The sequence below is a fragment of the Coregonus clupeaformis genome, unplaced genomic scaffold, assembly GCF_020615455.1.
Source record: "Coregonus clupeaformis isolate EN_2021a unplaced genomic scaffold, ASM2061545v1 scaf0069, whole genome shotgun sequence".
Taxonomy (NCBI): domain Eukaryota; kingdom Metazoa; phylum Chordata; class Actinopteri; order Salmoniformes; family Salmonidae; genus Coregonus; species Coregonus clupeaformis.
The window spans coordinates 731,212-757,500 of record NW_025533524.1 but is presented as its reverse complement, the minus strand read 5'-3'; the positions used below and the strand labels follow the sequence as shown (position 1 = coordinate 757,500).

The 26,289-nt window shown below is 45.9% G+C and overlaps 1 protein-coding gene across 2 annotated transcripts in view; it reads left to right on the top strand.

Moving 5' to 3' along the window:
* The window catches only part of si:ch211-142k18.1, a 29,100-nt gene extending 9,574 nt beyond the window's left edge, over positions 1 to 19,526 (top strand). Inside the window, exons 2-5 of one of the 2 annotated variants that reach the window (XM_041870064.1) lie at positions 13,017 to 13,325; positions 13,508 to 13,684; positions 17,415 to 17,516; positions 18,739 to 19,526. In XM_041870064.1, the coding sequence (XP_041725998.1) occupies positions 13,024 to 13,325; positions 13,508 to 13,684; positions 17,415 to 17,516; positions 18,739 to 18,904 (747 nt within the window). In that variant the 5' untranslated portion in view covers positions 13,017 to 13,023 and the 3' untranslated portion in view covers positions 18,905 to 19,526. The remainder of the gene's footprint in view (positions 1 to 13,016; positions 13,326 to 13,507; positions 13,685 to 17,414; positions 17,517 to 18,738) is intronic. The other variant, XM_041870065.1, reaches the window with a different exon arrangement.
* Positions 19,527 to 26,289: the final 6,763 nt, after the last annotated feature.

The window sequence follows — 26,289 nt, the reverse complement described above, 5'->3', positions numbered from 1 at the left end:
CTCTCTCTCTCTCTCTCTCTCTCTCTCTCTCTCTCTCTCTCTCTCTCTCTCTCTCTCTCTCTCTCTCTCTCTCTCTCTCTCTCTCTCTCTCTCTCTCTCTCTCTCTCTCTCTCTCTCTCTCTCTCTCTCTCTCTCTCTCTCTCTCTGCTAGCAAGACCATCACTAACCAGACAAACAAGACCATCACTCCCAAAGGCTGTATAATGATGAAATAACGAACAGATTCATTTAGATTCACTAGACAGGATCATTTAAGCATCAGGTTCACTTTTCTGTGTTTATACCTTTAGGCTACATGAATCCCAGATGCAGTAATTAAGTCAAAAAAATACTTTGAAGAACTACTTAAGTACTTTTTTGGGGTATCTGGACTTTGCTATTTATATTTTTGACAACTACATTCCTAAAGAAAATATGTACTTTTTACTCCCATACATTTTTCATGTACTTGTTAAATTTCGAATTCTCAGGCAGGACAGCAATATGGTCCAATTCACGCACCTGTCAAGATAACGCATTGTCATCCCTACTGCCTCTGATCTGGCGGACTCACTAAACACAAATACTGCGTTTGTAAATGATGTCTGGGTGTTGAAGTGTGCCCCTGGCTGTCCGTAAATAAATAATAAAAAATAAAATTATTGTGCCGTCTGGTTTGCATAACACAAAACATTTGATGTATAGCATTTACTTTTTACCTTTACATTTTAGTCATTTAGCAGACGCTCTTATCCAGAGCAACTTACATCAGCAATTAGGGTTAAGTGCCTTGCTTAAGGGCACATTGACAGATTTTTCACCTAGTCGGCTCGGGGATTAGAACCAGCAACCTTTCGGTTACTGGCACAACGCTCTTACCCACTAAGCTACCTGCCACCCTGACAATTGAGTACTTTTTCCACCACTGTACTTAAGTACATTTAAAACCAGACTCTTTTAGACTTAGTATATTGAATAGTCTCATGGATCATTAGGCTGGGCGTGTTATAGTTAGACAGATGAAGGTAGACTGGGATAAAAAAAACATGGGATAAAAGCTCCATGGAAGAATCAGGACCACAGCCGTGTACTTGCGTTCTAAATAGTAGGCATTTTTGGTATGCGAAAATATAACGTTTTACAGGATGGGAAATTTCGAACATTCGGTATGCTCTAAATGATGATGTCATACTATTTTTCGGCTTTTCATCTAGTAGAATCACAGATTATCCATTAGCTACCACTAGGTACCACAGCCACAAAGTCAGAATTGGCTATATCGTAAAGATGTATGTAAACCAAAATGTGCTTTTTGGTTTTAATTTAGATTAGAGTTAGGCATAAGGTTAGCAGTGTGGTTAAGGTCAGGGTTAGGTTTAAAATCACATTTATTGCTTTGTGGCTGTAGTAACTAGTGATGACCAGGCACAACTCCGATGTGAAGTGTTTTTTCCTCCAAGCTGTCCTACTTATATCAGTCCTCTCCTTACAACCTAATCGTTACGAAACTTCTATTTGATCAAATAAGACACACGTAGCAAATAAGCCATTACATTTTTACTAAACAGTACAATAGTATGATTTATACACAGTATTTAGTTTTAGTAAGCAGTAGACAAGACACATTTGGGACACAGCGTGCTGGAATTTTTAATTTTTTATTATTAAGTGGATTAGACTCAAGTCTTCACATTCACTCCTCGTTACTGGGAAAACATTGATCGAAATTCACAATTATCAGTCCAGTTAGTTAGTAAACTATCACTGCTAACTTTTTTTGACGCAGTTCAGTGCTAATTGGCAGACATAAAACGTTGCCTACACATAATAATATACATAATAATCTGTAGCTACAGTATGTAATTCAAGGTCACTTACCCCGTGCTCCTCCCTAGTCACCAACCAACAGGGACTTTCAGGGGGTGTTCAACAGAGGCTAACTCCACACACACACACACATATTGCAGAGTTTCCAGAAGCCTCTGTACTATCCATCAGTCCAACACACATATTGAGCCAGTTAGCAGAGAGGGTCAAAGGTTCACCCGTATACATTACAAGCAGGAAGCAGCAGCAGAGCCACCCGCACTCCTCTCTAACCTCAGGGTCACCGTGGGGAGTTGGTGGGGCTGGCTACTGGCCACTCACCCCTCTCTCCCGCACTCCTCTCTAACCTCAGGGTCACCGTGGGGAGTTGGTGGGGCTGGCTACTGGCCACTCACCCCTCTCTCCCGCACTCCTCTCTAACCTCAGGGTCACCGTGGGGAGTTGGTGGGGCTGGCTACTGGCCACTCACCCCTCTCTCCCGCACTCCTCTCTAACTTCAAATCAAAACAAATCCATTTTTATTTGTCACATACGCCGAATAAAACAGGTGTACACTTTACCATGAAATGCTTACTGACGAGCCCTTTCCCAACAATGCAGAGTTAAAAGGTAAGATACATTTGCTAAATAAAATCGAACGAAATGGTAACACAATAAAATAACAATAACGAGGCTATATACAAGGAGTACTGGTACCGAGTCAATGTGCAGGGGTACGAGGTAGTTGAGCTAATTGAGGTAATATGTGACCAGTTTCAAGAAGCTAGGCATTTCGCTACACTCGCAATAACATCTGCTAACCATGTGTACGTGACCAATACATTTGATTTGATTTCATGTCACACATCACTACTTCACAGTAGAGCCATTTTAACATTTATTTATCAAAATGCGTTTTTTGGCAGAAATACCTTGTGGAACATGTGAACTTTCTTGTGCCTTAATAACAAACTTGTATGCCATCTGTAAATACAAATAAAACATTTAAATTATGAGCCTAGTTGGTTTAGCCACAGAAGAATACAGGAACCTTCCCGCTAGCCATGATTGGCTGAGATAATGGATGGGCTGGACATGCCAAGAGATGACTTTCGGATTGGTCTGCCATGTAGCCTGCTTCTGTCTAATATATGAGCTGCTCAGTATGTGTAGATAATTATTTCTACTGCGGCTTTTTTTGAAAGATATCATGAAGAACTGAAAAAGTGTTGCTACTGCTCTCAACATTGATGCCCTGAAGTTAACATTTTACATTTTACATTTTAGTCATTTAGCAGACGCTCTTATCCAGAGCGACTTACAGTTAGTGAGTGCATACATTATATTTTTCATACTGGCCATCGACAAAGATCAGTGGGAAAAAGTTGTGATGGGACTACTTTCTGGAGGACGATCGCGCCATGTCGACTCTCTCTGACTCTGAAAATGAATCAGGAAATCACTGATTTAGGTATAAACATGTTCATTGAACCAGACATTGTAGAGTGTTCTGACATTTAAACGTGTTAACCCTCGCAGGGCTGCCGGCCCAGACGGCATCCCTAGCCGCGTCCTCAGAGCTTTCGCAGACCAGCTGGCTGGTGTGTTTACGGACATATTCAATCTCTCCCTGTCCCACTCTGCTGTCCCCACATGCTTCAAGATGGCCACCATTGTTCCTGTACCCAAGAAAGCAAAGGTAACTGAACTAAACAACTATCGCCCCGTAGCACTCACTTCTGTCATCATGAAGTGCTTTGAGAGACTAGTCAAGGATCATATCACCTCTATCTTACCTGCCACCCTAGACCCACTTCAATTTGCTTACCGCCCCAATAGATCCACAGACGATGCAATCGCCATCACTCTGCACACTGCCCTATCCCATCTGGACAAGAGGAATACCTATGTAAGAATGATGTTCATTGACTATAGCTCAGCATTCAACACCATAGTACCCTCCAAGCTCATCATTAAGTTCGAGGCCCTGGGTCTGAACCCCGCCCTGTGCAACTGGGTCCTGGACTTCCTGACGGGCCGCCCTCAGGTGGTGAAGGTAGGAAACAACACCTCCACTTCGCTGATCCTCAACTATGGGGCCCCACAAGGGTGCATGCTCAGCCCCCTCCTGTACTCCCTGTTCACCCATGACTGCGTGGCCAAGCACGCCTCCAACTCAATCATCAAGTTTGCAGACGACACAACAGTAGTAGGCTTGATTACCAACAATGACGAGACCGCCTACAGGGAGGAGGTGAGGGCTCTGGGAGTGTGGTGCCAGGAAAATAACCTCTCACTCAACGTCAACAAAACAAAACAAAGGAGATGATCGTGGACTTCAGGAAACAGCAGAGGGTGCACTCCCCTATCCACAACGACGGGACCGCAGTGGAGAAGGTGGAAAGCTTCAAGTTACTCGGCGTACACATCACAGACAAACTGAAATGGTCCACCCACACAGACAGTGTGGTGAAGAAGGTGCAACAGAGCCTCTTCAACCTCAGGAGGCTGAAGAAATTCGTCTTGGCACCTAAAACCCTCACAAACCTTTACAGATGCACAATTGAGAGCATCCTGTCGGGCTGTATCACCGCCTGGTACGGCTACTGCACCGCCCGCAACCGCAAGGCTCTCCAGAGGGTGGTGCGATCTGCACAACGCATTACCGGGGTCAAACTACCCGCCCTCCAGGACACCTACAGCACCCGATGTCACAGGAAGGCCAAAAATATCATCAAGGACATCAACCACCCGAGCCACTGCCTGTTCACCCCGCTATCATCCAGAAGGCGAGGTCAGTACAGGTGCATCAAAGCTGGGACCAAGAGACTGAAACACAGCTTCTATCTCAAGGCCATCAGACTGTTAAACAGTCATATGTATATACTGTATTCTATACTATTCTACTGTATCTTAGTCCATGTCGCTCTGACATCGCTCGTCCAGATATGTATATATTCTTAATTTGTATAAAACACCTGTCTCCAGATTACATCTTCAAACTAAGGGCAACCATGGCATCCGTGACAGAGAGGGAGAAGCGTTCAGCCATGTATAATTTGATAATATTTAAAATAATAAATTAATTATTAATTTAAATTAAATTAATAAATAATAATAATAAATAGATAATATAAATATAATGTGTGGGTAAGAGTCTAGCTACATTTTCAGATATTATGTTTCTAATTTAGTCAGAAAGTCGTTTTCATTGCAAGTTAAAGTGTACTGTTAGCTAACTAGCTAACGTTAGCTGACTGGCTCGCAAGCTAACGTTACCTGTATGATCTGTGTAGTAATATTATTTGTATCTCAGAAAGCCATTTGCATTGCTAGTTATAGCCTAATGTTAGCTAGCTAGCTAACATTGAACCTAGTATGTTAGCTTTAGTTACCTGCAGATTCATGTATGGTAGTATTGGGATTATGGTTCATTGTTTAGCTAGGTAGCTACATGTCTGAACAAGACTCCACCTATGCAAGTAACACTTCCACTGTACCGTTTATACCTTCTGTATCCTGTGCATGTGACAAATACACTTTTATTAAAATATTTTATTTGATAGTGTGTGTTTACCAGAGATGTGAAGAACATGACCTGCACCAAAGTCAGATTAGGATACATAAATTAAGTTAAGTACATAAGATAAATTGATACTGTGCCTTCAGAAAGTATTCATACCCCTTGACTTATTCCACATTTTGTTGTGTTACAGCCTAAATTCAAAATGGATTCAATATTTTTTTTCTTTCACCCATCTACACACAATACTGCATAATGACGAAGTGAAAACATGTATTTAGAAATGTTCGTAAATTTATTGAAAATGAAAAACAGAAATATCTCATTTACATAAGTATTCATACCCCTGAGTCAATACTTTGTAGAAGCACATTTGGCAGCGATTACAGCTGTGAGTCTTTCTGGATAAGTCTCTAAGATGTTTCCACACCTGGATTGTGTAACATTTGCCCATTATTCTTTTCAAAATTATTCAAGCTGTCAAATTGGTTGTTGATCATTGCTAGACAACCATTTTCAGGTCTTGCCATAGATTTTCAAGTAGATTTAAGTCATTTAACTGTAACTCGGCCACTCACGAACATTCACTGTTTTCTTGGTAAGCAACTCCAGTGTAGATTTGGCCTTGTGTTTTAGGTTATTGGCCTGCTGAAAGGCGAATTCATCTCCCAGTGTCTGGTGGAAAGCAGACTGAACCAGATTTTCCTCTAGGATTTTGCCTGTGCTTAGCTCCATTCCGTAAATTTTTTATCCTGAAAAACTCCCTAGTCCTTAACGATTACAAGCATACCCATAACAAGATGTAGCCGCCATTATGCTTGAAAATATGAATTGTGGTACACAGTAATGTGTTCTATTGGATTTGCCCCAAACATAACACTTTGTATTCAGGACAAAAAGTGAAATTGCTTTGCCACATTTTTTGCAGTATTACTTTAGTGCCTTGTTGCAAACAGGATGCATGTTTTGGAATATTTCTATTTTGTACACGCTGTCAATTAGGTTAGTATTGTGGAGTAACTACAATGATGTTGATCCATCCTCAGTTTTCTCCTATCACAGCCATTAAACTCTGTAACTGTTTTAAAATTACAATTGGCCTCATGGTGAAATCCCTGAGTGGTTTCCTTCCTCTCCAGCAACTGAGTTAGGAAGGATGCCTGTATCTTTGTAGTGACTGGAAGTATTGATACACCATCCAAAGTTTAATTTTTAACTTCACCATGCTCCAAAGGATATTTAATGTCTTTTTTTTACCCATCTACCAATAGGTGCCCTTCTTTGCGAGGCATTGGAAAACCTCCCTGGTATTTGTGGTTCAATCTGTGTTTGAAATTCACTGCTCAACTCAGGGATCAAACAGAGAGATGATTGTGGACTACAGGAAAAAGAAGAGGACCGAGCACGACCCCATTCTCATCGACGGGGCTGTAGTGGAGCAGGTTGAGAGCTTCAAGTTCCTTGGTGTCCACATCACCAACAAACTAACATGGTCCAAGCACACCAAGACAGACGTGAAGAGGGCACGACAAAACCTATTCCCCCTAAGGAGACTGAAAAGTTTTGGCATGGGTCCTCAGATCCTCAAAAGGTTCTACAGCTGCACCATCGAGAGCATCCTGACTGGTTGCATCACTGCCTGGTATGGCAACTGCTCGGCCTCTGACCGCAAGGCACTACAGAAGGTAGTGTGTACGACCCAGAACATCACTGGGGCCAAGCTTCCTACCATCCAGGACCTCTATACCAAGCGGTGTCAGAGGAAGGCCCTAAAAATTGTCAAAGACTTCAGCCACCCTAGTCATAAACTGTTCTCTCTGCTACCGCACGGCAAGCGGTACCGGAACGCCAAGTCTAGGTCCAAGAGGCTTCTAACTCTACCTACATGTACATATTACCTCAATTACCTCGACTAACCGGTGCCCCCGCACATTGACTCGGTACCGGTACCCCCTGTATATAGCCTCGCTATTGTTATTTTTACTGCTGCTCTTTAATTATTTGTTACTTTTATTTCGTATTATTTTATATTGTATTTTTTTTATTTTTGGGGGGTATTCTTTCTTAAAACTGCATTGTTGGTTAAGGGCTTGTAAGTAAGCATTTCACTGTAAGGTCTACACCTGTTGTATTCGGCGCATGTGACAAATAACATTTGATTTGATTTGATTTGAGGTGGTAATTCAAAAACCATTTTAAACACTATATTTGCATACAGAGTGAGTCCATTCAATGTATTATATGACTTGTTAAAATAAATGTTTTATCCTGAACTTATTTAGGCTTGCCATAACAAAGGTGTTGAATACGTATAGTCTCAAGAAATTTCAGCTTTTCATTTTCTTATTAATTTGTAAAAATTTCAAAAAACATAATTCCACTTTGACATTTTGGTGTATTTGGTGTAGGCAAGTGACAACAAAATTTAAATATTTAATCCATTTCAAAGTGATTAAAATTCAACAAAATGAAGGCACTATATGCACTACCATTCAAAAGTTTGGGGTCACTTAGACGTTTCCAATGAAAAAGTTACAAAGAAAAAGCCATATCTCAGACTGCCCATCTTAATCTTTTCTTTTTATTGGACAGTCTGAGATATGGCTTTTTCTTTGCAACTCTGCCTAGAAGGTTCATGTAAGTCGCTCTGGATAAGAGCGTCTGCTATATGACTTAAATGTAAATGTAAGGTCAGCATCCCGGAGTCGCCTCTTCACTGTTGACGTTGAGACTGGTGTTTTGCGGGTACTATTTAATTAAGCTGCCAGTTGAGGACCTGTGAGGCGTCTGTTTCTCAAACTAGACACTCTAATGTATTTGTCCTCTTGCTCAGTTGTGCACTGGGGCCTTCCACTCCTCTTTCTATTCTGGTTAGAGCCAGTTTGCGCTGTTCTGTGAAGGGAGTAGTACACAGCGTTGTACGAGATCTTCAGTTTCTTGGCAATTTCTCGCATGGAATAGCCTTCATTTCTCAGAACAAGAATAGACTGACGGGTTTCAGAAGAAAGTTCTTTGTTTCTGGCCATTTTGAGCCTGTAATCGAACCCACAATTGCTGATGCTCCAGATACTCAACTAGTCTCAAGAAGGCCAGTTTTAATGCTTCTTTAATCACCACAACAGTTTTCAGCTGTGCTAACATAATTGCAAAAGGGTTTTCTAATGATCAATTAGCCTTTTAAAATGATAAACTTGGATTAGCAAACACAACGTGCCATTGGAACACAGGACTGAAGGTTGCTGATAATGGGCCTCTGTACGCCTATGTAGATATTCCATTAAAAATCAGCCGTTTCTGGCTACAATAACCATTTACAACATTAACAATGTCTACACTGTATTTCTGATCAATTTGATGTTATTTTAATGGACAAAAAAATTGCTTTTCTTTCGAAAACAAGTGACCCCAAACTTTTGAACGGTAGTATATATATATATATATATATATATATATATATATATATATATATTTGCGGGAAAAAAACATATGGGGGATTGGAAGTGATGCAGACAATTACTGTCACGGTCGTCATAAGAAGCGGACCAATACGCAGCGCGTTGAACGAACATGGCACTTTATTAAATAAAAGCACAACACTCGACAAAACAAGAAATACGACTAGTGAAGTCCAAACAGTAACACTGACTGAAAAGGAACAAAAACCCACAAAACCAAGGTGAACCCACACAGTATAAATATGGCTCCCAATCAGAGATAACGAGCCGACAGCTGACACTCGTTACCTCCGATTGGGAGTCATATGACTAAATCAAGAACACCAAACCCAAACATAGAAATAAACAACCAGAATACCCAACCTAGAAATACACCCAAACAATGAAAATGAACAACCCTGGCTCAGTAATCAAAGTCCATGGAGCCAGAGTGTCACAGTACCCCCCCCTAAAGGTGCGAACTCCGGGCGCACCAGCATACAGTCTAGGGGAGGGTCTGGGTGGGCGTCTGTCCATGGTGGCGGCTCTGGCCCAGGTCGTGGTCCCCACCCCACCTTAGTCACTATCCGCTCCGTAGCCCCCTCCACATGACCACCCCCAACTAAACCCCACTGGATTAAGGGGCGGCACCGGACTAAGGGGCAGCACCGGACTAAGGGGCAGCACCGGACTAAGGGACAGTACCTGACTAAGGGGGCAGCACCGGCCTGAGGGGCAGCACCGGACTGAATGGCGGATCCTGGCTGGCTGGCTCTGGCGGATCCTGGCTGGACGGCTCTGGCGGATCCTGGCTGGCGGAAGGCTCTGGCTGATCCTGTCTGGCAGAAGGCTCTGGCTGATCCTGTCTGGCAGAAGGCTCTGGCTGATCCTGTCTGGCGGAAGGCTCTGGCTGATCCTGTCTGGCGGAAGGCTCTGGCTGCTCCTGTCTGGCGGAAGGCTCTGGCTGATCCTGTCTGGCGGAAGGCTCTGGCTGCTCCTGTCTGGCGGAGAGCTCTAGCGGCTCCGGTCTGGCGGACGGCTCTGAAGGCTCATGGCAGACGGGCGGCTTTGCAGGCTCAGTACAGACGGGCAGTTCCTGCGGCGCTTGGCAGACGGACAGTTCAGACGGCGTTGGGCAGACGGGCAGTTCAGGCGCCGTTGGGCAGACGGGCAGTTCAGACGGCGTTGGGCAGACGGACAGTTCAGGCCCCGTTGGGCAGACGGGCAGTTCAGACGGCGTTGGGCAGACGGACAGTTCAGGCGCCGTAGGGCAGGCGGCAGACTCTGGCCGTCTGAGGCGCATCGTAGGCCTGGTGCGTGGTGCCGGAACTGGAGGTACCGGGCTGAGGACACGCATCACAGGGCTAGTGCGGGGAGAAGCAACAGGGCATGCTGGACCCTGGGGACGCACATAAGGCCTAGTGCGGAGAGCAGCAACAGGGCATGCTGGACCCTGGGGACGCACATAAGGCCTAGTGCGGAGAGCAGCAACAGGCCGGGCTGGGCTGGCGACGCGCACCGTATCCCTGGTGCGAGTGGCCGGAACAGGCCGGGCCGGGCTGGCGAAGCGCACCGTATCCCTGGTGCGTGGAGCAGGAACAGGCCGGGCTGGGCTGGCGACGCGCACCGTATCCCTGGTGCGAGTGGCCGGAACAGGCCGGGCCGGGCTGGCGAAGCGCACCGTATCCCTGGTGCGAGTGGCCGGAACAGGCCGGGCCGGGATGGCGAAGCGCACCGTATCCCTGGTGCGTGGAGCAGGAACAGGCCGGGCTGGGCTGGCGACGCGCACCGTATCCCTGGTGCGAGTGGTCGGAACAGGCCGAGCCGGGCTGGCGACGCGCACCGTATCCCTGGTGCGAGTGGCCGGAACAGGCCGAGCCGGGCTGGAGACGCGCACCGTACACTTGGTGCGAGGGGTCGTAACAGGCCGGACCGTACTGGAGGCACACACCACTGGCTCTACCCCGGGAACTGGAACGGGCCGGACCGGACTGGTAATACACCCCAGTACCACTCGCCGTGCCTCTACATCTCCTTTCCCTACTCTGACCAGTGACCCCCGTAACCTGGTTGCCTTTTGAATTCGCCCCTTCTCTGCCTCCGTCAGCCCTGTGGCAGCCTCCTGCTGCCCAGCCGCCCAAGCCATGTGCCCCCCCCCAAAATTTTTTGGGGTTGCCTCCCGTCCTTCCGACGATGGCCCTGCTGACGCCGTTGCTCCTCTCGCCGTCGCCTCTCCACCGTTTCGCTCCATGGACGGCGATCCATCCCATCCAGGATCTCCTCCCAAGTCCAGGACCCTTTTCCGTCCAACAGCTCCTCCCATGTCCAGACCCTTTGCTCCTGGACGCGCTGCTTGGTCCTTTTGTGGTGGGTTTTTCTGTCACGGTCGTCATAAGAAGCGGACCAATACGCAGCGCGTTGAACGAACATGGCACTTTATTAAATAAAAGCACAACACTCGACAAAACAAGAAATACGACTAGTGAAGTCCAAACAGTAACACTGACTGAAAAGGAACAAAAACCCACAAAACCAAGGTGAACCCACACAGTATAAATATGGCTCCCAATCAGAGATAACGAGCCGACAGCTGACACTCGTTACCTCCGATTGGGAGTCATATGACTAAATCAAGAACACCAAACCCAAACATAGAAATAAACAACCAGAATACCCAACCTAGAAATACACCCAAACAATGAAAATGAACAACCCTGGCTCAATAATCAAAGTCCATGGAGCCAGAGTGTCACAATTACATTGATGGAAGTTACAATCTGCAATATTAAAGCTGATCTACGAAATAAATAAAACAGTAGTAGCAGAGTGTGTGTTTGCGTTTTGTGTGTGAGAGATTATGTAGTGTGTGTGTGTGTGTGTGTGTGTGTGTGTGTGTGTGTGTGTGTGTGTGTTTGTGTGTTGGATTGTCAGTTTAGTATGTGTGAGTTTGTGTGGGTAGAGTCATAGAGGTGGGGGGGTCAATGCAAATAGTCTGGGTAGCCATTTGATTAACTGTTCAGCAGTCTTATGGCTTGGGGGTAGAAGCTGTTCAGGAGCCTTTTGGTCCTAGACTTGGCGTTCCTGTACCGCTTGCCGTTCGGTAGCAGAGAGAACTGTCTATGACTTGGGTGGCTGGAGTCTTTGACAATTTTTAGGGCCTTCCTCTGACAACGTCTGGTATAGAGGTCCTAGATGGCAGGGAGCTCGGCCCCAGTGATGTACTGGGCCGTATGTATTACCCTCTGTAGCGCCTTGAGGACAAATGCCAAGCAGTTGCCAGACCAGGCGGTGATGCAGCCAGTCAAGATGCTCTCAATGGTGCAGCTGTAGAACTTTTTAAGGATCTGAGGACACATTCCAAATCTCTCCAGCCTCCTGAGGGGAAAGAGGTGTTGTCGTCACAACTGTGTTTGTGTGTTTGGACCATGATAGGTCCTCAGTGAGGTGGACACCGAGGAACTTGAAGCTCTCGACCCGTTCAACTACAGCCCCATTTCCTGTAGTCCACGATCAGCTCCTTGGTCTTACTGACGTTGAGGGAGAGGTTGTTGTGCTGGCACCACACTGCCAGGTCTCTGACCTCCTCCCTGTAGACTGTCTCATCGTCGTTGGTGATCAGGCCTACCACTGTTGTGTTGTCGACAAACTTAATGATGGTGTTGGGGTCATGCGCGGCTATGCAGTTGTGGCTGAAAAGGGAGTACAGGAGGGGACTAAGCACGCACCCCTGAGGGGCCCCCGTGTTGAGGGTCAGTGTGGTGGATGTGTTGTTGCCTACCCTCACCACCTGGGGGCGGCCCGTCAGGAAGTCCAGGATCCAGTTGCAGAGGAAGGGGTTCATTCCCAGGGTCCTTAGCTTAGTGATGAGCTTGGAGGGGACTATGGTGTTGAATGCCGAGCTGTAGTCAAGGAACAGCATTCTCACATAGGTTCTCCTTTTGTCCAGGTGGGAAATGGCAGTGTGGAGTACAATAGAGATTGTGTCATCTGTGGATCTGTTGGGGCGGTATGCAAATTGGAGTGGGTCCAGGATGTCTATGATGGTGTTGATGTGAGCCATGACCAGCCTTTCAAAGCGTTTCATGGCTACAGACGTGAGTGCTACGGGGCGGTAGTCATTTAGACAGGTTACCTTGGCGTTCTTGGGCACAGGGACTATGGTGGTCTACTTGAAACATGTAGGTATTACAGATTTACTTCAGGGTTGCCATGGGGCATTGGTGGTGCTAACTACTGGCCACTCACTCCACTCTCATCCTCCTCTCTAACTCCAGGGTCACCATGGGGCATTGGTGGTGCTGGCTACTGGCGACCTTGCTATGGGTATCCACGATAACAACACCGTGCCTTGGCCAGAGTGGTGACAGTGCCGACTGGGGCTCGGGCTTCGATATCTCCATGACGACCCTCGGCACCAACAACAACACGTCCTCCTCCCAGGAGCCCGGAGATTACCCTGCGGGGTCAGAAACAGAGACAGGAGAATCGTGGGTAAAAACACCACCACCAACATCACCTCCACCACCACCTAAGCCAGTGCTCCACTACGAGCCGGAGCCAGACGAGTGCTCCGTCCACTTCAGGTGTGATACTATTTAAATCTCAATGTCTGTTGTTTACTGTTTGTTTCCTGTTGTGTGTTTCTATGTGGTTTGTGTACGCTATGTAATGTGTGAGCTGTGAAAAAATAATTTCCTCTTGTAGGACAATACATGCCAATCAGTCAATCAATCAATCAATCAAATCAATCAATCAATCGCTTCAGCACCAGTCAGGCCTCCGCCAGACGCCTCAAGGCCCAGAGAGAGGAGCTGGCCTATCTAAAGGCTATACAGCATGGGAACCAGGCGGTGGTGGAGAACCTAGTCCAGTACGTCGGAGCAGAGCTGGGGGAGGGGCAGCGCTACGAGGACGTCATCGAGGAAAACATAGTGGGCATTAGGTTGGTGACTATCCTTTACGTCAGCGGACGCTATTATCCAGTACAACTTACTGTCAGTGTATTCAAATAAGTTAGGTTAAAACAACCACATATCATTGCAAGTAAAACCTACAAAATAGCCATCATCTGCTAAATGAGTCCTTTGGAGTGTGGTTCATTTAAGATTTTTATAGATTTAACAAACGAGGACAGAATCATAATTTAATTGAGGTGAGTGAATTTTATTTATTTTTATTTTTTATTTCACCTTTATTTAACCAGGTAAACCAGTTGAGAACAAGTTCTCATTTACAACTGCGACCTGGCCAAGATAAAGCAAAGCAGTGCGATAAAAAACAACAACACAGAGTTACATATGGGGTAAAACAAAACAAAGTCAAAAATACAACAGAAATACATATAATATACAGTGTGCAAATTTAGCAAGTTATGGAGGTAAGGCAATAAAATAGGCTATAGTGCAAAATAATTACAATTTAGTATTAACACTGGAATGATGTGCAAGAGATGATGTGCAAATAGAGATACTGGGGTACAAATGAGCAAAATAAATAACAATATAGGGATGAGGTAGTTGGGCGGGCTAATTTCAGATGGGCTGTGTACAGGTGCAGTGATCGGTAAGGTGCTCTGACAACTGATGCTTAAAGTTAGTGAGGGAGATAAGTGTCTCCAGCTTCAGAGATTTTTGCAATTTGTTCCAGTCATTGGCAGCAGAGAACTGGAAGGAATTGCGGCCAAAGGAGGTGTTGGCTTTGGGGATGACCAGTGAGATATACCCGCTGGAGCGCAGACTACGGGTGGGTGTTGCTATGGTGACCAATGAGCTAAGATAAGGCGGGGATTTGCCTAGCAGTGATTTATAGATGGCCTGGAGCCAGTGGGTTTGGCGACGAATATGTAGTGAGGACCAGCCAACAAGAGCGTACAGGTCACAGTGGTGGGTATTATATGGGGCTTTGGAGACAAAACGGATGGCACTGTGATAGACAACATCCAATTTGCTGAGTAGAGTGTTGGAGGCTATTTTGTAAATGACATCGCCGAAGTCAAGGATCGGTAGGATAGTCAGTTTTACGAGGGCATGTTTGGCAGCATGAGTGAAGGAGGCTTTGTTGCGAAATAGGAAACCGATTCTAGATTTAACTGGATTGGAGATTCTTAATGTGAGTCTGGAAGGAGAGTTTACAGTCTAACCAGACACCTAGATATTTGTAGTTGTCCACATACTCTAGGTCAGACCCGTCTAGAGTAGTGATTCTAGTCGGGTGGGCGGGTGCAAGCAGCGTTCGGTTGAAGAGCATGCATTTAGTTTTACTAGTGTTTAAGAGCAGTTGGAGGCTACTGAAGGAGTGTTGTATGGAATTGAAGCTTGTTTGGAGGTTTGTTAACACAGTGTCCAATGAAGGGCCAGATGTATACAAAATGGTGTCGTCTGCGTAGAGGTGGATCTGAGAGTCACCAGCAGCAAGAGCGACGTCATTGATATACACAGAGAAAAGAGTTGGCCCAAGAATTGAACCCTGTGGCACCCCCATAGAGACTGCCATAGGTCCAGACAACAGGCCCTCCGATTTGACACATTGAACTCTATCTGAGAAGTAGTTGGTGAACCAGGCGAGGCAGTCATTTGAGAAACCAAGGCTATTTAGTCTGCCAATAAGAATGCGGTGGTTGACAGAGTCGAAAGCCTTGGCCAGGTCAATGAAAACGGCTGCACAGTACTGTCTATTATCGATCGCGGTTATAATATCGTTTAGGACCTTGAGCGTGGCTGAAGTGCACCCATGACCAGCTCGGAAACCGGATTGCATAGCGGAGAAGGTACGGTGGGATTCGAAATGGTCGGTGATCTGTTTGTTGACTTGGCTTTCAAAAACTTTTGAAAGGCAGGGCAGGATGGATATGGGTCTGTAACAGTTTGGGTCTAGAGTGTCACCCCCTTTGAAGAGGGGGATGACCGCGGCAGCTTTCCAGTCTCTGGGGATCTCAGACATTACGAAAGAGAGGTTGAACAGGCTAGTAATAGGGGTTGCGACAATTTCGGCGGCTAGTTTTAGAAAGAAAGGGTCCAGATTGTCTAGCCCAGATGATTTGTAGGGGTCCAGATTTTGCAGCTCTTTTAGAACATCAGCTGTCTGGATTTGTGTGAAGGAGAAGCGGGGGGCATGGGCAAGTTGCAGTGGAGGGTGCAGAGCTGGTGGCCGGGGTAGTGGTAGCCAGGTGGAAAGCATGGCCAGCCGTAGCAAAATGCTTGTTGAAATTCTCGATTATTGTAGATTTATCGGTGGTGATAGTGTTTCCTAGCCTCAGTGCAGTGGGCAGCTGGGAGGAAGTGCTCTTATTTTCCATGGACTTTACAGTGTCCCAAAACTTTTTGGAGTTAGTGCTACAGGATGCAAATTTCTGTTTGAAAAAGTTAGCCTTTGCTTTCCTAACTGCTTGTGTGTATTGGTTCCTAACTTCCCTGAAAAGTTGCATATCGCGGGGGCTATTTGATGCTAATGCAGTACGCCACAGGATGTTTTTGTGCTGGTCAAGGGCAGTCAAGTCTGAGGAGAACCAGGGGCTATATCTGTTCTTAGTTCTGTATTTTTTGAATGGGGCATGTCTATTTAAGATTGAGAGGAAATTACTTTTAAAGAACAACCAGGCATCCTCTACTGACGGAATGAGATCTATATCCATCCAGGATACCTGGGCCAGGTCAATTAGGAAGGCCTGCTCGCTGAAGTGTTTTTGGGAGCGTTTGACAGTGATGAGGGGTGGTCGTTTGACCGCGGACCCGTTACGGACGCAGGCAATAAGGCAGTGATCGCTGAGATCCTGGTTGAAGACAGCGGAGGTGTATTTAGAGGGTAAGTTAGTCAGGATGATATCTATGAGGGTACCCATGTTTACGGATTTAGGGTTGTACCTGGTAGGTTCGTTGATAATTTGTGTGAGATTGAGGGCATCTAGTTTAGATTGTAGGATGGCCGGGGTGTTAAGCATATCCCAATTTAGGTCACCAAGCAGTACGAACTCTGAGGATAGATGGGGGGCAATCAATTCACATATGGTGTCCAGGGCACAGCTGGGGGCTGAGGGGGGTCTGTAGCAAGCGGCAACAGTGAGAGATTTATTTCTGGAAAGGTGGATTTTTAGAAGTAGAAGCTCAAACTGTTTGGGCACAGACCTGGATAGTATGATGGAGCTCTGGAATATTGTGTGCTATGCCATCAGGGAAGAGCAGCAGAGCTGTGATGGTGTATTATACCATTATGTTGTGTATTATGTCATTATGTTGTGTATTTTGTCATTATGTTGTGTATTATGTCATTATGTTGTGTATTATGTCATTATGTTGTGTATTATGCCATTATGTTGTGTATTATGTCATAAGGGAGGAGCAGCAGAGCTGTGATGGTGTATTATGTCATTATGTTGTGTATTATGTCATTATGTTGTGTATTATCTCATTATGTTGTGTATTATGTCATTATGTTGTGTATTATGTCATCAGGGAGGAGCAGCAGAGCTGTGATGGTGTATTATGTCATTATGTTGTATATTATGTCTTTATGTCCCCGTGTAGCTCAGTTGGTAGAGCTTGGCGCCAGGGTTGTGGGTTCGATTCCCACGGGGGGCCAGTTTGAAAAAATGTATGCACTCACTAACTGTAAGTCGCTCTGGATAAGAGTGTCTGCTAAATGACTAAAATGTAAAAATGATGTTATTATGTCATCAGGGAGGAGCAGCAGAGTTGTAACGGTGTGGTCCAGAAGGTGGTGGAGGATCTGGATGGACAGCTGGAAGGAGATGTACTGGAGGCTCTGGCTGGGATACTGAAGTAAGTACATGGATGAAACCAGTTAGTTATTCATCTCAATCTGTCACAGTCTATTAATATAATAAATCCATTAATTTGAAGTTTGTCTGAGACTTAAACACCCAAAAGAGCAAGCGTGGGGCAACAAGGGCAAGGAAAAACTCCCTTGAGGTCTGGATAAAACCTTGACACAGCCATCCTCCTCTGGGCTGCCACTGAGGAGACCTTGCCATAGACTGGACAGGCAGTCAGAGAGGAACAGAGACACATCCACATACTGTATGAGTGTAATCTAATCTACTGAGAGACAGGAACTCCTCCCGGCTCATTGATTAGTTTATACAGAGCTCTATTAACAGTCACCTTAGCAACCACTGTTTTTCCCAGTCCATTAACGGTCACCTTATTGACTCAGACTCTCTGTTCTTCCCAGACATCCACAACCCTACTGTGTCCTCATCAGAACCAAGATGTGGCCTGGGTCTGATGGACGTATTTACCGTAATAACCCTAATCAAGGCCTCTCTGGGGTTTAATTACTGTAATAAACCTAGTGTCCTCATCAGAACCCATTGTCTTACGTCAAACAGTGTGACATTCATCTGCAACTATGTACAGCACCTTTTCCCTCTTTACCATGTGTTTTCCAAACTTTCTCTATGTTTCCTCCCTCCTACTCTTCTTCTCTCCCTCCTACTCTTCTTCTCTCCCTCCTACTCTTCTTCTCTCCCTCCTACTCTTCTTCGCTCCCTCCTACTCTTCTCCTCTCCCTCCTACTCTTCTTATCTCCCTCCTACTCTTCTTCTCTCCCTCCTACTCTTCTTCTCTCTCTCCTACTCTTCTTCTCTCCCTCCTACTCTTCTTCTCTCCCCCTACTCTTCTTCTCTCCCTCCTACTCTTCTTCTCTCCCTCCTACTCTTCTTCTCTCTCTCCTACTCTTCTTCTCTCCCTCCTACTCTTCTTCTCTCCCCCCTACTCTTCTTCTCTCCCTCCTACTCTTCTTCTCTCCCTCCTACTCTTCTTCTCTCCCTCCTACTCTTCTTCTCTCCCTCCTACTCTTCTTCTCTCCCTCTTGCTGACACTGTGTTTGTCTTGTCTTCCTGCATGACAGAATCAAAGAGGAGTCCCTGGCCAACCTCTCCTCCATTCATACCTCCTCCCTCTTTTACTTCCCTCCCTCCCTCACTCTATCCTCCCCTGTCTCCCTGCTAACCCTGTTTTGTCTTGTCTCCTTTCACGACAGAATCAAAGAGGAATCCCTGGCGTTCGAGGGCCTCCTCCAGGCAACAGCAGACATCGCCATGAGGCTGGATAGCTTGTCTCAGACCCTCCACGCCTCCTTCACCAAACAGCTCAAAGACTCTCAAAACTTGACATCGCTAAAGAGACTTACTACCCTCCATCGCTAAGGAGACCGCCTGGTCCCAGATCTGTTTGTGCGGTCTCGCCAACTCCTATGGTCATTGCTGTGACTCTCTTGTAGCCTGGTTCCAGATATGTGTGTGCAAGACAGCACAAACAGCTCTGGCATCAGGCAACTAAGGCTTAGAATCAAGTGTAAAGCGGTGATAGCCGACACCCACATAGCTGATGTTTTTCCGGTGTCGGAGGTGTCCCTGCGTAGGAGCTTGTCAAATCGGTGAGCAGAAGCTCATGTGATCATTGTCATGAAGTTCAGAACAAGAAAGTATAGGCTATATAGAAATAATTACGCTGAAACTGAAAATCATTCAACTAAATAATGAAGATTTATATTAGCCTAATCGAGGTGTAGATTACATCTCACACTCCAGTGTTTGAATTCACTCTTAATGCGACTCCGTGCAGCCAATTGCAATGTCCACTTTAGGTATAAATCTGGGAGCTGCTTGTGGATTGGACAGCTCTAACGCATTCCACCTCCGACACGGCCAAAACAACCGCTATGCAGATATCTGCTAGAATCTAGCCCTAAAGAGAACTCTCTATGGACTTCTCCCTCCTACACTTCTTCTCTCCCTCCTACTCTTCTTCTCTCCCTCCTACTCTTCTTCTCTCCCTCCTACTCTTCTTCTCTCCACCCTACTCTTCTTCTTCTCTCCCTCCTACTCTTCTTCTCTCCCTCCTACTCTTCTTCTCTCCCCCCTACTCTTCTTCTCTCCCTCCTACTCTTCTTATCTCTCTCCTACTCTTCTTCTCTCCCTCCTACTCTTCTTCTCTCCTTCCTACTCTTCTTCTCTCCCTCCTACTCTTCTTCTCTCCCTCCTACTCTTCTCCTCTCCCTCCTACTCTTCTTCTCTCCACCCTACTCTTCTCCTCTCATCCTACTCTTCTTCTCTCCCTCCTACTCTTCTTCTCTCTCCCCTACTCTTCTTCTCTCCTTCCTACTCTTCTTCTCTCCCTCCTACTCTTCTTCTCTCCCTCCTACTCTTCTCCTCTCCCTCCTACTCTTCTTCTCTCCCTCCTACTCTTCTTCTCTCCACCCTACTCTTCTTCTCTCCACCCTACTCTTCTTCTCTCCTTCCTACTCTTCTTCTCTCCCTCCTACTCTTCTCCCTCCCTCCTATTCTCCTACTCTTCTTCTCTCCCCCCTACTCTTCTTCTCTCCCTCCTACTCTTCTTCTCTCCCCCTACTCTTCTTCTCTCCCTCCTACTCTTCTTCTCTCCCTCCTACTCTTCTTCTCTCCCCCCTACTCTTCTTCTCTCCCTCCTACTCTTCTTCTCTCCCCCTACTCTTCTTCTCTCCCTCCTACTCTTCTTCTCTCCCTCCTACTCTTCTTCTCTCCCCCTACTCTTCTTCTCTCCCGCCTACTCTTCTTCTCTCCCGCCTACTCTTCTTCTCTCCCTCCTACTCTTCTTCTCTCCCTCCTACTCTTCTTCTCTCCCTCCTACTCTTCTTCTCTCCCTCCTACTCTTCTCCTCTCCCTCCTACTCTTCTTCTCTCCACCCTACTCTTCTCCTCTCCATCCTACTCTTCTTCTCTCCCTCCTACTCTTCTTCTCTCTCCCCTACTCTTCTTCTCTCCTTCCTACTCTTCTTCTCTCCCTCCTACTCTTCTTCTCTCCCTCCTACTCTTCTCCTCTCCCTCCTACTCTTCTTCTCTCCCTCCTACTCTTCTTCTCTCCACCCTACTCTTCTTCTCTCCTTCCTACTCTTCTTCTCTCCCTCCTACTCTTCTCCCTCCCTCCTATTCTCCTACTCTTCTTCTCTCCCCCCTACTCTTCTTCTCTCCCTCCTACTCTTCTTCTCTCCCCTACTCTTCTTCTCTCCCTCCTACTCTTCTTCTCTCCCCCCTACTCTTCTTCTCTCCCTCCTACTCTTCTTCTCTCCCCCTACTCTTCTTCTCTCCCTCATACTCTTCTTCTCTCCCTCATACTCTTCTTCTCTCCCTCCTACTCTTCTTCTCTCCCTCCTACTCTTCTTCTCTCCCCCTACTCTTCTTCTCTCCCTCCTACTCTTCTCCCTCCCTCCTATTCTCCTACTCTTCTTCTCTCCCCCTACTCTTCTTCTCTCCCTCCTACTCTTCTTCTCTCCCTCCTACTCTTCTTCTCTCCCTCCTACTCTTCTTCTCTCCCTCCTACTCTTCTTCTCTCCCTCCTACTCTTCTTCTCTCCCTCCTACTCTTCTTCTCTCCCTCCTACTCTTCTTCTCTCCCCCTACTCTTCTTCTCTCCCTCCTACTCTTCTCCCTCCCTCCTTCAGGCTACTAATACAACCTTCAACATCTGTGTCTCTCGTCAAAACATAAATCTCTCTGGTCTGAACCTAGAGGTCAGTAGTGCTCTACTAAACAGATGCTCTGACAGGAATGTTATTTCTGCTCAGTGTACTTTAAGTGAACCGTGAGTGGGCTGACAGAGCTATGGGATAATTGGTCCAGGATTTGTGCAGATATTTTGGACCATAGATTTGTAATGAACAGTCACCGTACTGTACTGTCCCATAGCTGTTTAATATAGTAGCACTCATGTGTGACCAAACGCTATCATAGACAAAATGCCAAGTCAGTACTTTTTCTGTTACCAACTATTCCAAAAAAACATTGAGTTGTTCATACTGAGCAGTTCAGCATATAATTATATCATTGTATGTCATGTATTTCAAGCCAGATTTTCCATCCAGTAAATTGCTATTATTCACCGGAAACATTTTTAAACCAAATATGTCAGTTGGAAGTTTTGAAACCAAATATGTCAGTTGGAGTGGGGTAACTGACGAAGCATGTTTATGTCTTATGTGGTTTGTTGGCTACCTTGCAGGGATAACTTTGGATGCATCCCAAACTGCACCCTATTCCCTACATGGTGCACTACTTTAGACCAGAGCCATATGGGCCCTGTTCAGAAGTAGTGCACTGTATCAGGAATAGGGTGGAATTTTTGACACAAGCTCTGTTTCTCTCATAGTAGTACAGGCAGCTCTGGTTAGCCAGAGTATTATGGTCTGTCTGTATTGGCCTGTCTAGGTCCAGAGTAGTACAGTGCATTCGAAATGTATTCAGACCCCTTGTTTTTTCCCCTCATCAATCTACACACAATACCCCATAATAACAAAGCAAAAAGAGGTTTTTAGAAATTTTTGCAAATTTATTAAAAAAAAAACGGAAATATCACATTTACATAAGTATTCAGACCCTTTACTCAGTACTTTGTTGAAGCACCTTTGACAGCGATTAGAGCCTTGAGTCTTCTTGGGTATGACGCTACAAGCTTCGCACACCTGTATTTGGGGAGTTTCTCCCATTCTTCTCTGCAGATCCTCTCAAGCTCTGTCAGGTTGGATGGGGAGCGTTGCTGCACAGCTATTTTCAGGTCTCTCCAGAGATATTCGATCGGGTTCAAGTCCGGGCTCTGGCTGGGCCACTCAAGGACATTCAGAGACTTCTCCCAAAGCCACTCCTGCATTGTCTTGGCTGTGTGCTTAGGCTCGTTGTCCTGTAGGAAGGTGAACCTTCACCCCAGTCTGAGGTCCTGAGTGCTCTGGAGCAGATTTTCATCAAGGATCTCTATGTACTTTGCTCCGTTCATCTTTGCCTCGATCCTGACTAGTCTCCCAGTCCCTGCCACTGAAAAACATCCCCACAGCATGATGCTGCCACCACCATGCTTCACGTAGGGATGGTGCCAGGTTTCCTCCAGACGTGATGCTTGGCATTCAGACCAAAGAGTTCGATCTTGGTTTCATCAGACCTGAGAATCTTGTTTCTCATGGTCTGAGAGCCCTTTAGGTGCCTTTTGGCAAACTCCAAACGGGCTGTCATGTGCCTTTTACTGAGGAGTGGCTTCTGTCTGGCCACTCTACCATTAAGGCCTGATTGGTGGAGTGCTGCAGAGATGGTTGTCCTTCTGGAAGGTTCTCCCATCTCCACAGAGGAATTCTAGCATCGGGTTCTTGGTCACCTCCCTGACCAAGGCCCTTCTCCCCCGATTGCTCCGTATGGCCGGGTGGCCAGCTCTAGGAAGAGTCTTGGTGGTTCCAAACTTCTTCCATTTAAGAATGATAGAGGCCACTGTGTTCTTGGGGATCTTCAATGCTGCAGAAATGTTTTGGTACCCTTCCCCAGATCTGTGCCTCGACACAATCCTGTCTCGGAACTCTACGGAAAATTCCTTCGACCTCATAGCTTGGTTTTTGCTCTGACATGCGCTGTAAACTGAGACCTTATATAGACAGGTGTGTGCCTTTCCAAATCATGTCCAATTAATTGAATTTAGCACACGTGGACTCCAATCAAGTTGTAGAAACATCTCAAGGATGATCAATGGAAATAGGATGCACCTGAGCTCAATTTCGAGTCTCATAGCAAAGGGTCTGAATACTTATGTAAATAAGGTATTTCAGTTTTTTTAAACCTGTTTTCACTTTGTCATTATGGGGTATTGTGTGTAGATAGGGCCCTGTGTAGCTCAGTTGGTAGAGCATGGTGCTTGCAACGCCAGGGTTGTGGGTTCGATTCCCACGGGGGGGCAGTAAGAAGAAAATGTATGAAAAAATGTATGCACTCACTAACTGTAAGTTGCTCTGGATAAGAGCGTCTGCTAAAAATGACTAAAATGTAAAATATAGATTGCTAAGGCTGTAACGTAACAAAATGTGGAAAAAGTCAAGGGGTCTGAATACTTTCCTAAGGCACTGTATGGTACGTCTGTATTGGTCTGTCTAGATACCAGAGTAGTATGGTACATCTGTCTAGGTACCAGGGTAAGGGTGGAGACCAGGATAGGTTCAGGGCAGCTTGCTTGAAGGCAGGTTTCCCTCTCTTGTTCTATGAAAGCAGACGCCTGGAATACACACCGATCATCATTATGTTTCTCTGTTGTTTATCAGTGAAAATACAGAAACGTAAAACAGAGTGATATTCAGCTCAAATTCCAGGCTTGAAAACCAAAAGGGTTTATTTGCAAATAAAGGAAATTGTATACGAGTGCGATGGGACTTGGTCTAGATGGGTTATACTGTATACGAGAGGCTATGTTATGCTGTGAGGGAAAGATGTTTTTCAGAGAAAGATATATTGTGTGCAGTGAGTTGGTGAGGAAAGGGGCAGCCAGGCTGGGGTGATTGTGACTTTGACCCCCATTCCTTGTCAGAGTTCAAACGACAACCCCATGCTGTTGAATGAGTTGGAAACATAGCGTGCGTCCCAAAATGGCACCCTATTCCCTATATAGTGCACTCATTTTGACCAGGGCCCAAGTATAGGGTGCCATTTGGGATGCAACTACAGTGAGGGAAAAAAGTATTTGATCCCCTGCTGATTTTGAACATTTGCCCACTGACAAAGACATTATCAGTCTATAATTTTAATGGTAGGTTTATTTGAACAGTGAGAGACAGAATAACAACAAAAAAATCCAGAAAAACGCATGTCAAAAATGTTATAGATTGATTTGCATTTTAATGAGGGAAATAAGTATTTGACCCCTCTGCAAAACATGACTTAGTACTTGGTGACAAAACCCTTGTTGGCAATCACAGAGGTCAGACGTTTCTTGTAGTTGGCCACCAGGTTTGCCCACATCTCAGAAGGGATTTTGTCCCACTCCTCTTTGCAGATCTTCTCCAAATCATTAAGGTTTCGAGGCTGACATTTGGCAACTCGAACCTTCAGCTCCCTCCACAGATTTTCTATGGGATTAATGTCTGGAGACTGGCTAGGCCACTCCAGGACCTTAATGTGCTTCTTCTTGAGCCACTCCTTTGTTGCCTTGGCCGTGTGTTTTGGGTCATTGTCATGCTGGAATACCCATCCACGACCCATTTTCAATGCCCTGGCTGAGGGAAGGAGGTTCTCACCCAAGATTTGACGGTACATGGCCCCGTCCATCGTCCCTTTGATGCAGTGAAGTTGTCCTGTCCCCTTAGCAGAAAAACACCCCCCAAAGCATTCCTCCACCTCCATGTTTGACAGTGGGGATGGTGTTCTTGGGGTCATAGGCAGCATTCCTCCTCCTCCAAACACGGCGAGTTGAGTTGATGCCAAAGAGCTCCATTTTGATCTCATCTGACCACAACACTTTCACCCACTTCTCCACTGAATCATTCAGATGTTCATTGGCAAACTTCAGACGGGCCTGTATATGTGCTTTCTTGAGCAGGGGGACCTTGCGGGCGCTGCAGGATTTCAGTCCTTCACGGCGTAGTGTGTTACCAATTGTTTTCTTGGTGACTATGGTCCCAGCTGCCTTGAGATCATTGACAAGATCCTCCCGTGTAGTTCTGGGCTGATTCCTCACCGTTCTCATGATCATTGCAACTCCACGAGGTGAGATCTTGCATGGAGCCCCAGGCCGAGGGAGATTTACAGTTATTTTGTGTTTCTTCCATTTGCGAATAATCGCACCAACTGTTGTCACCTTCTCACCAAGCTGCTTGGCGATGGTCTTGTAGCCCATTCCAGCCTTGTGTAGGTCTACAATCTTGTCCCTGACATCCTTGGAGAGCTCTTTGGTCTTGGCCATGGTGGAGAGTTTGGAATCTGATCGATTGCTTCTGTGGACTGGTGTCTTTTATACAGGTAACAAGCTGAGATTAGGAGCACTCCCTTTAAGAGTGTGCTCCTAATCTCAGCTCATTACCTGTATAAAAGACACCTGGGAGCCAGAAATCTTTCTGATTGAGAAGGGGTCAAATACTTATTTCCCTCATTAAAATGCAAATCAATTTATAACATTTTTGATGCGTTTTTCTGGATATTTTTGTTGTTATTCTGTCTCTCACTGTTCAAATAAACCTACCATTAAAATTATAGACTGATCATTTCTTTGTCAGTGGGCAAACGTACAAAATCAGCAGGGGATCAAATACTTTTTTCCCTCACTGTACACACAGCCCTGATCTGAAGTATACAAGATCAATTAGGCTTTATATAGATGGGTTCCACTGGGGTAATGTCGCGTATGATTACCGGGGGTAATGTTGTGTATGGTTACAGGGGGTAATGTCGCGTATGATTACCGGGGGTAATGTTGTGTATGGTTACAGGGGGTATTGTCGTGTATGGTTACAGGGGGTAATGTCGTGTATGGTTACAGGGGGTAATGTTTTGTATGGTTACAGGGGGTAATGTCGTGTATGGTTACAGGGGGTAATGTCGTGTATGGTTACAGGGGGTAATGTCGCGTATGGTTACCGGGGGTAATGTTGTGTATGGTTACCGGGGGTAATGTTTTGTATGGTTACAGGGGGTAATGTCGTGTATGGTTACAGGGGGTAATGTCGTGTATGGTTACAGGGGGTAATGTCGCGTATGGTTACAGGGGGTAATGTCGTGTATGGTTACAGGGGGTAATGTCGCGTATGGTTACAGGGGGTAA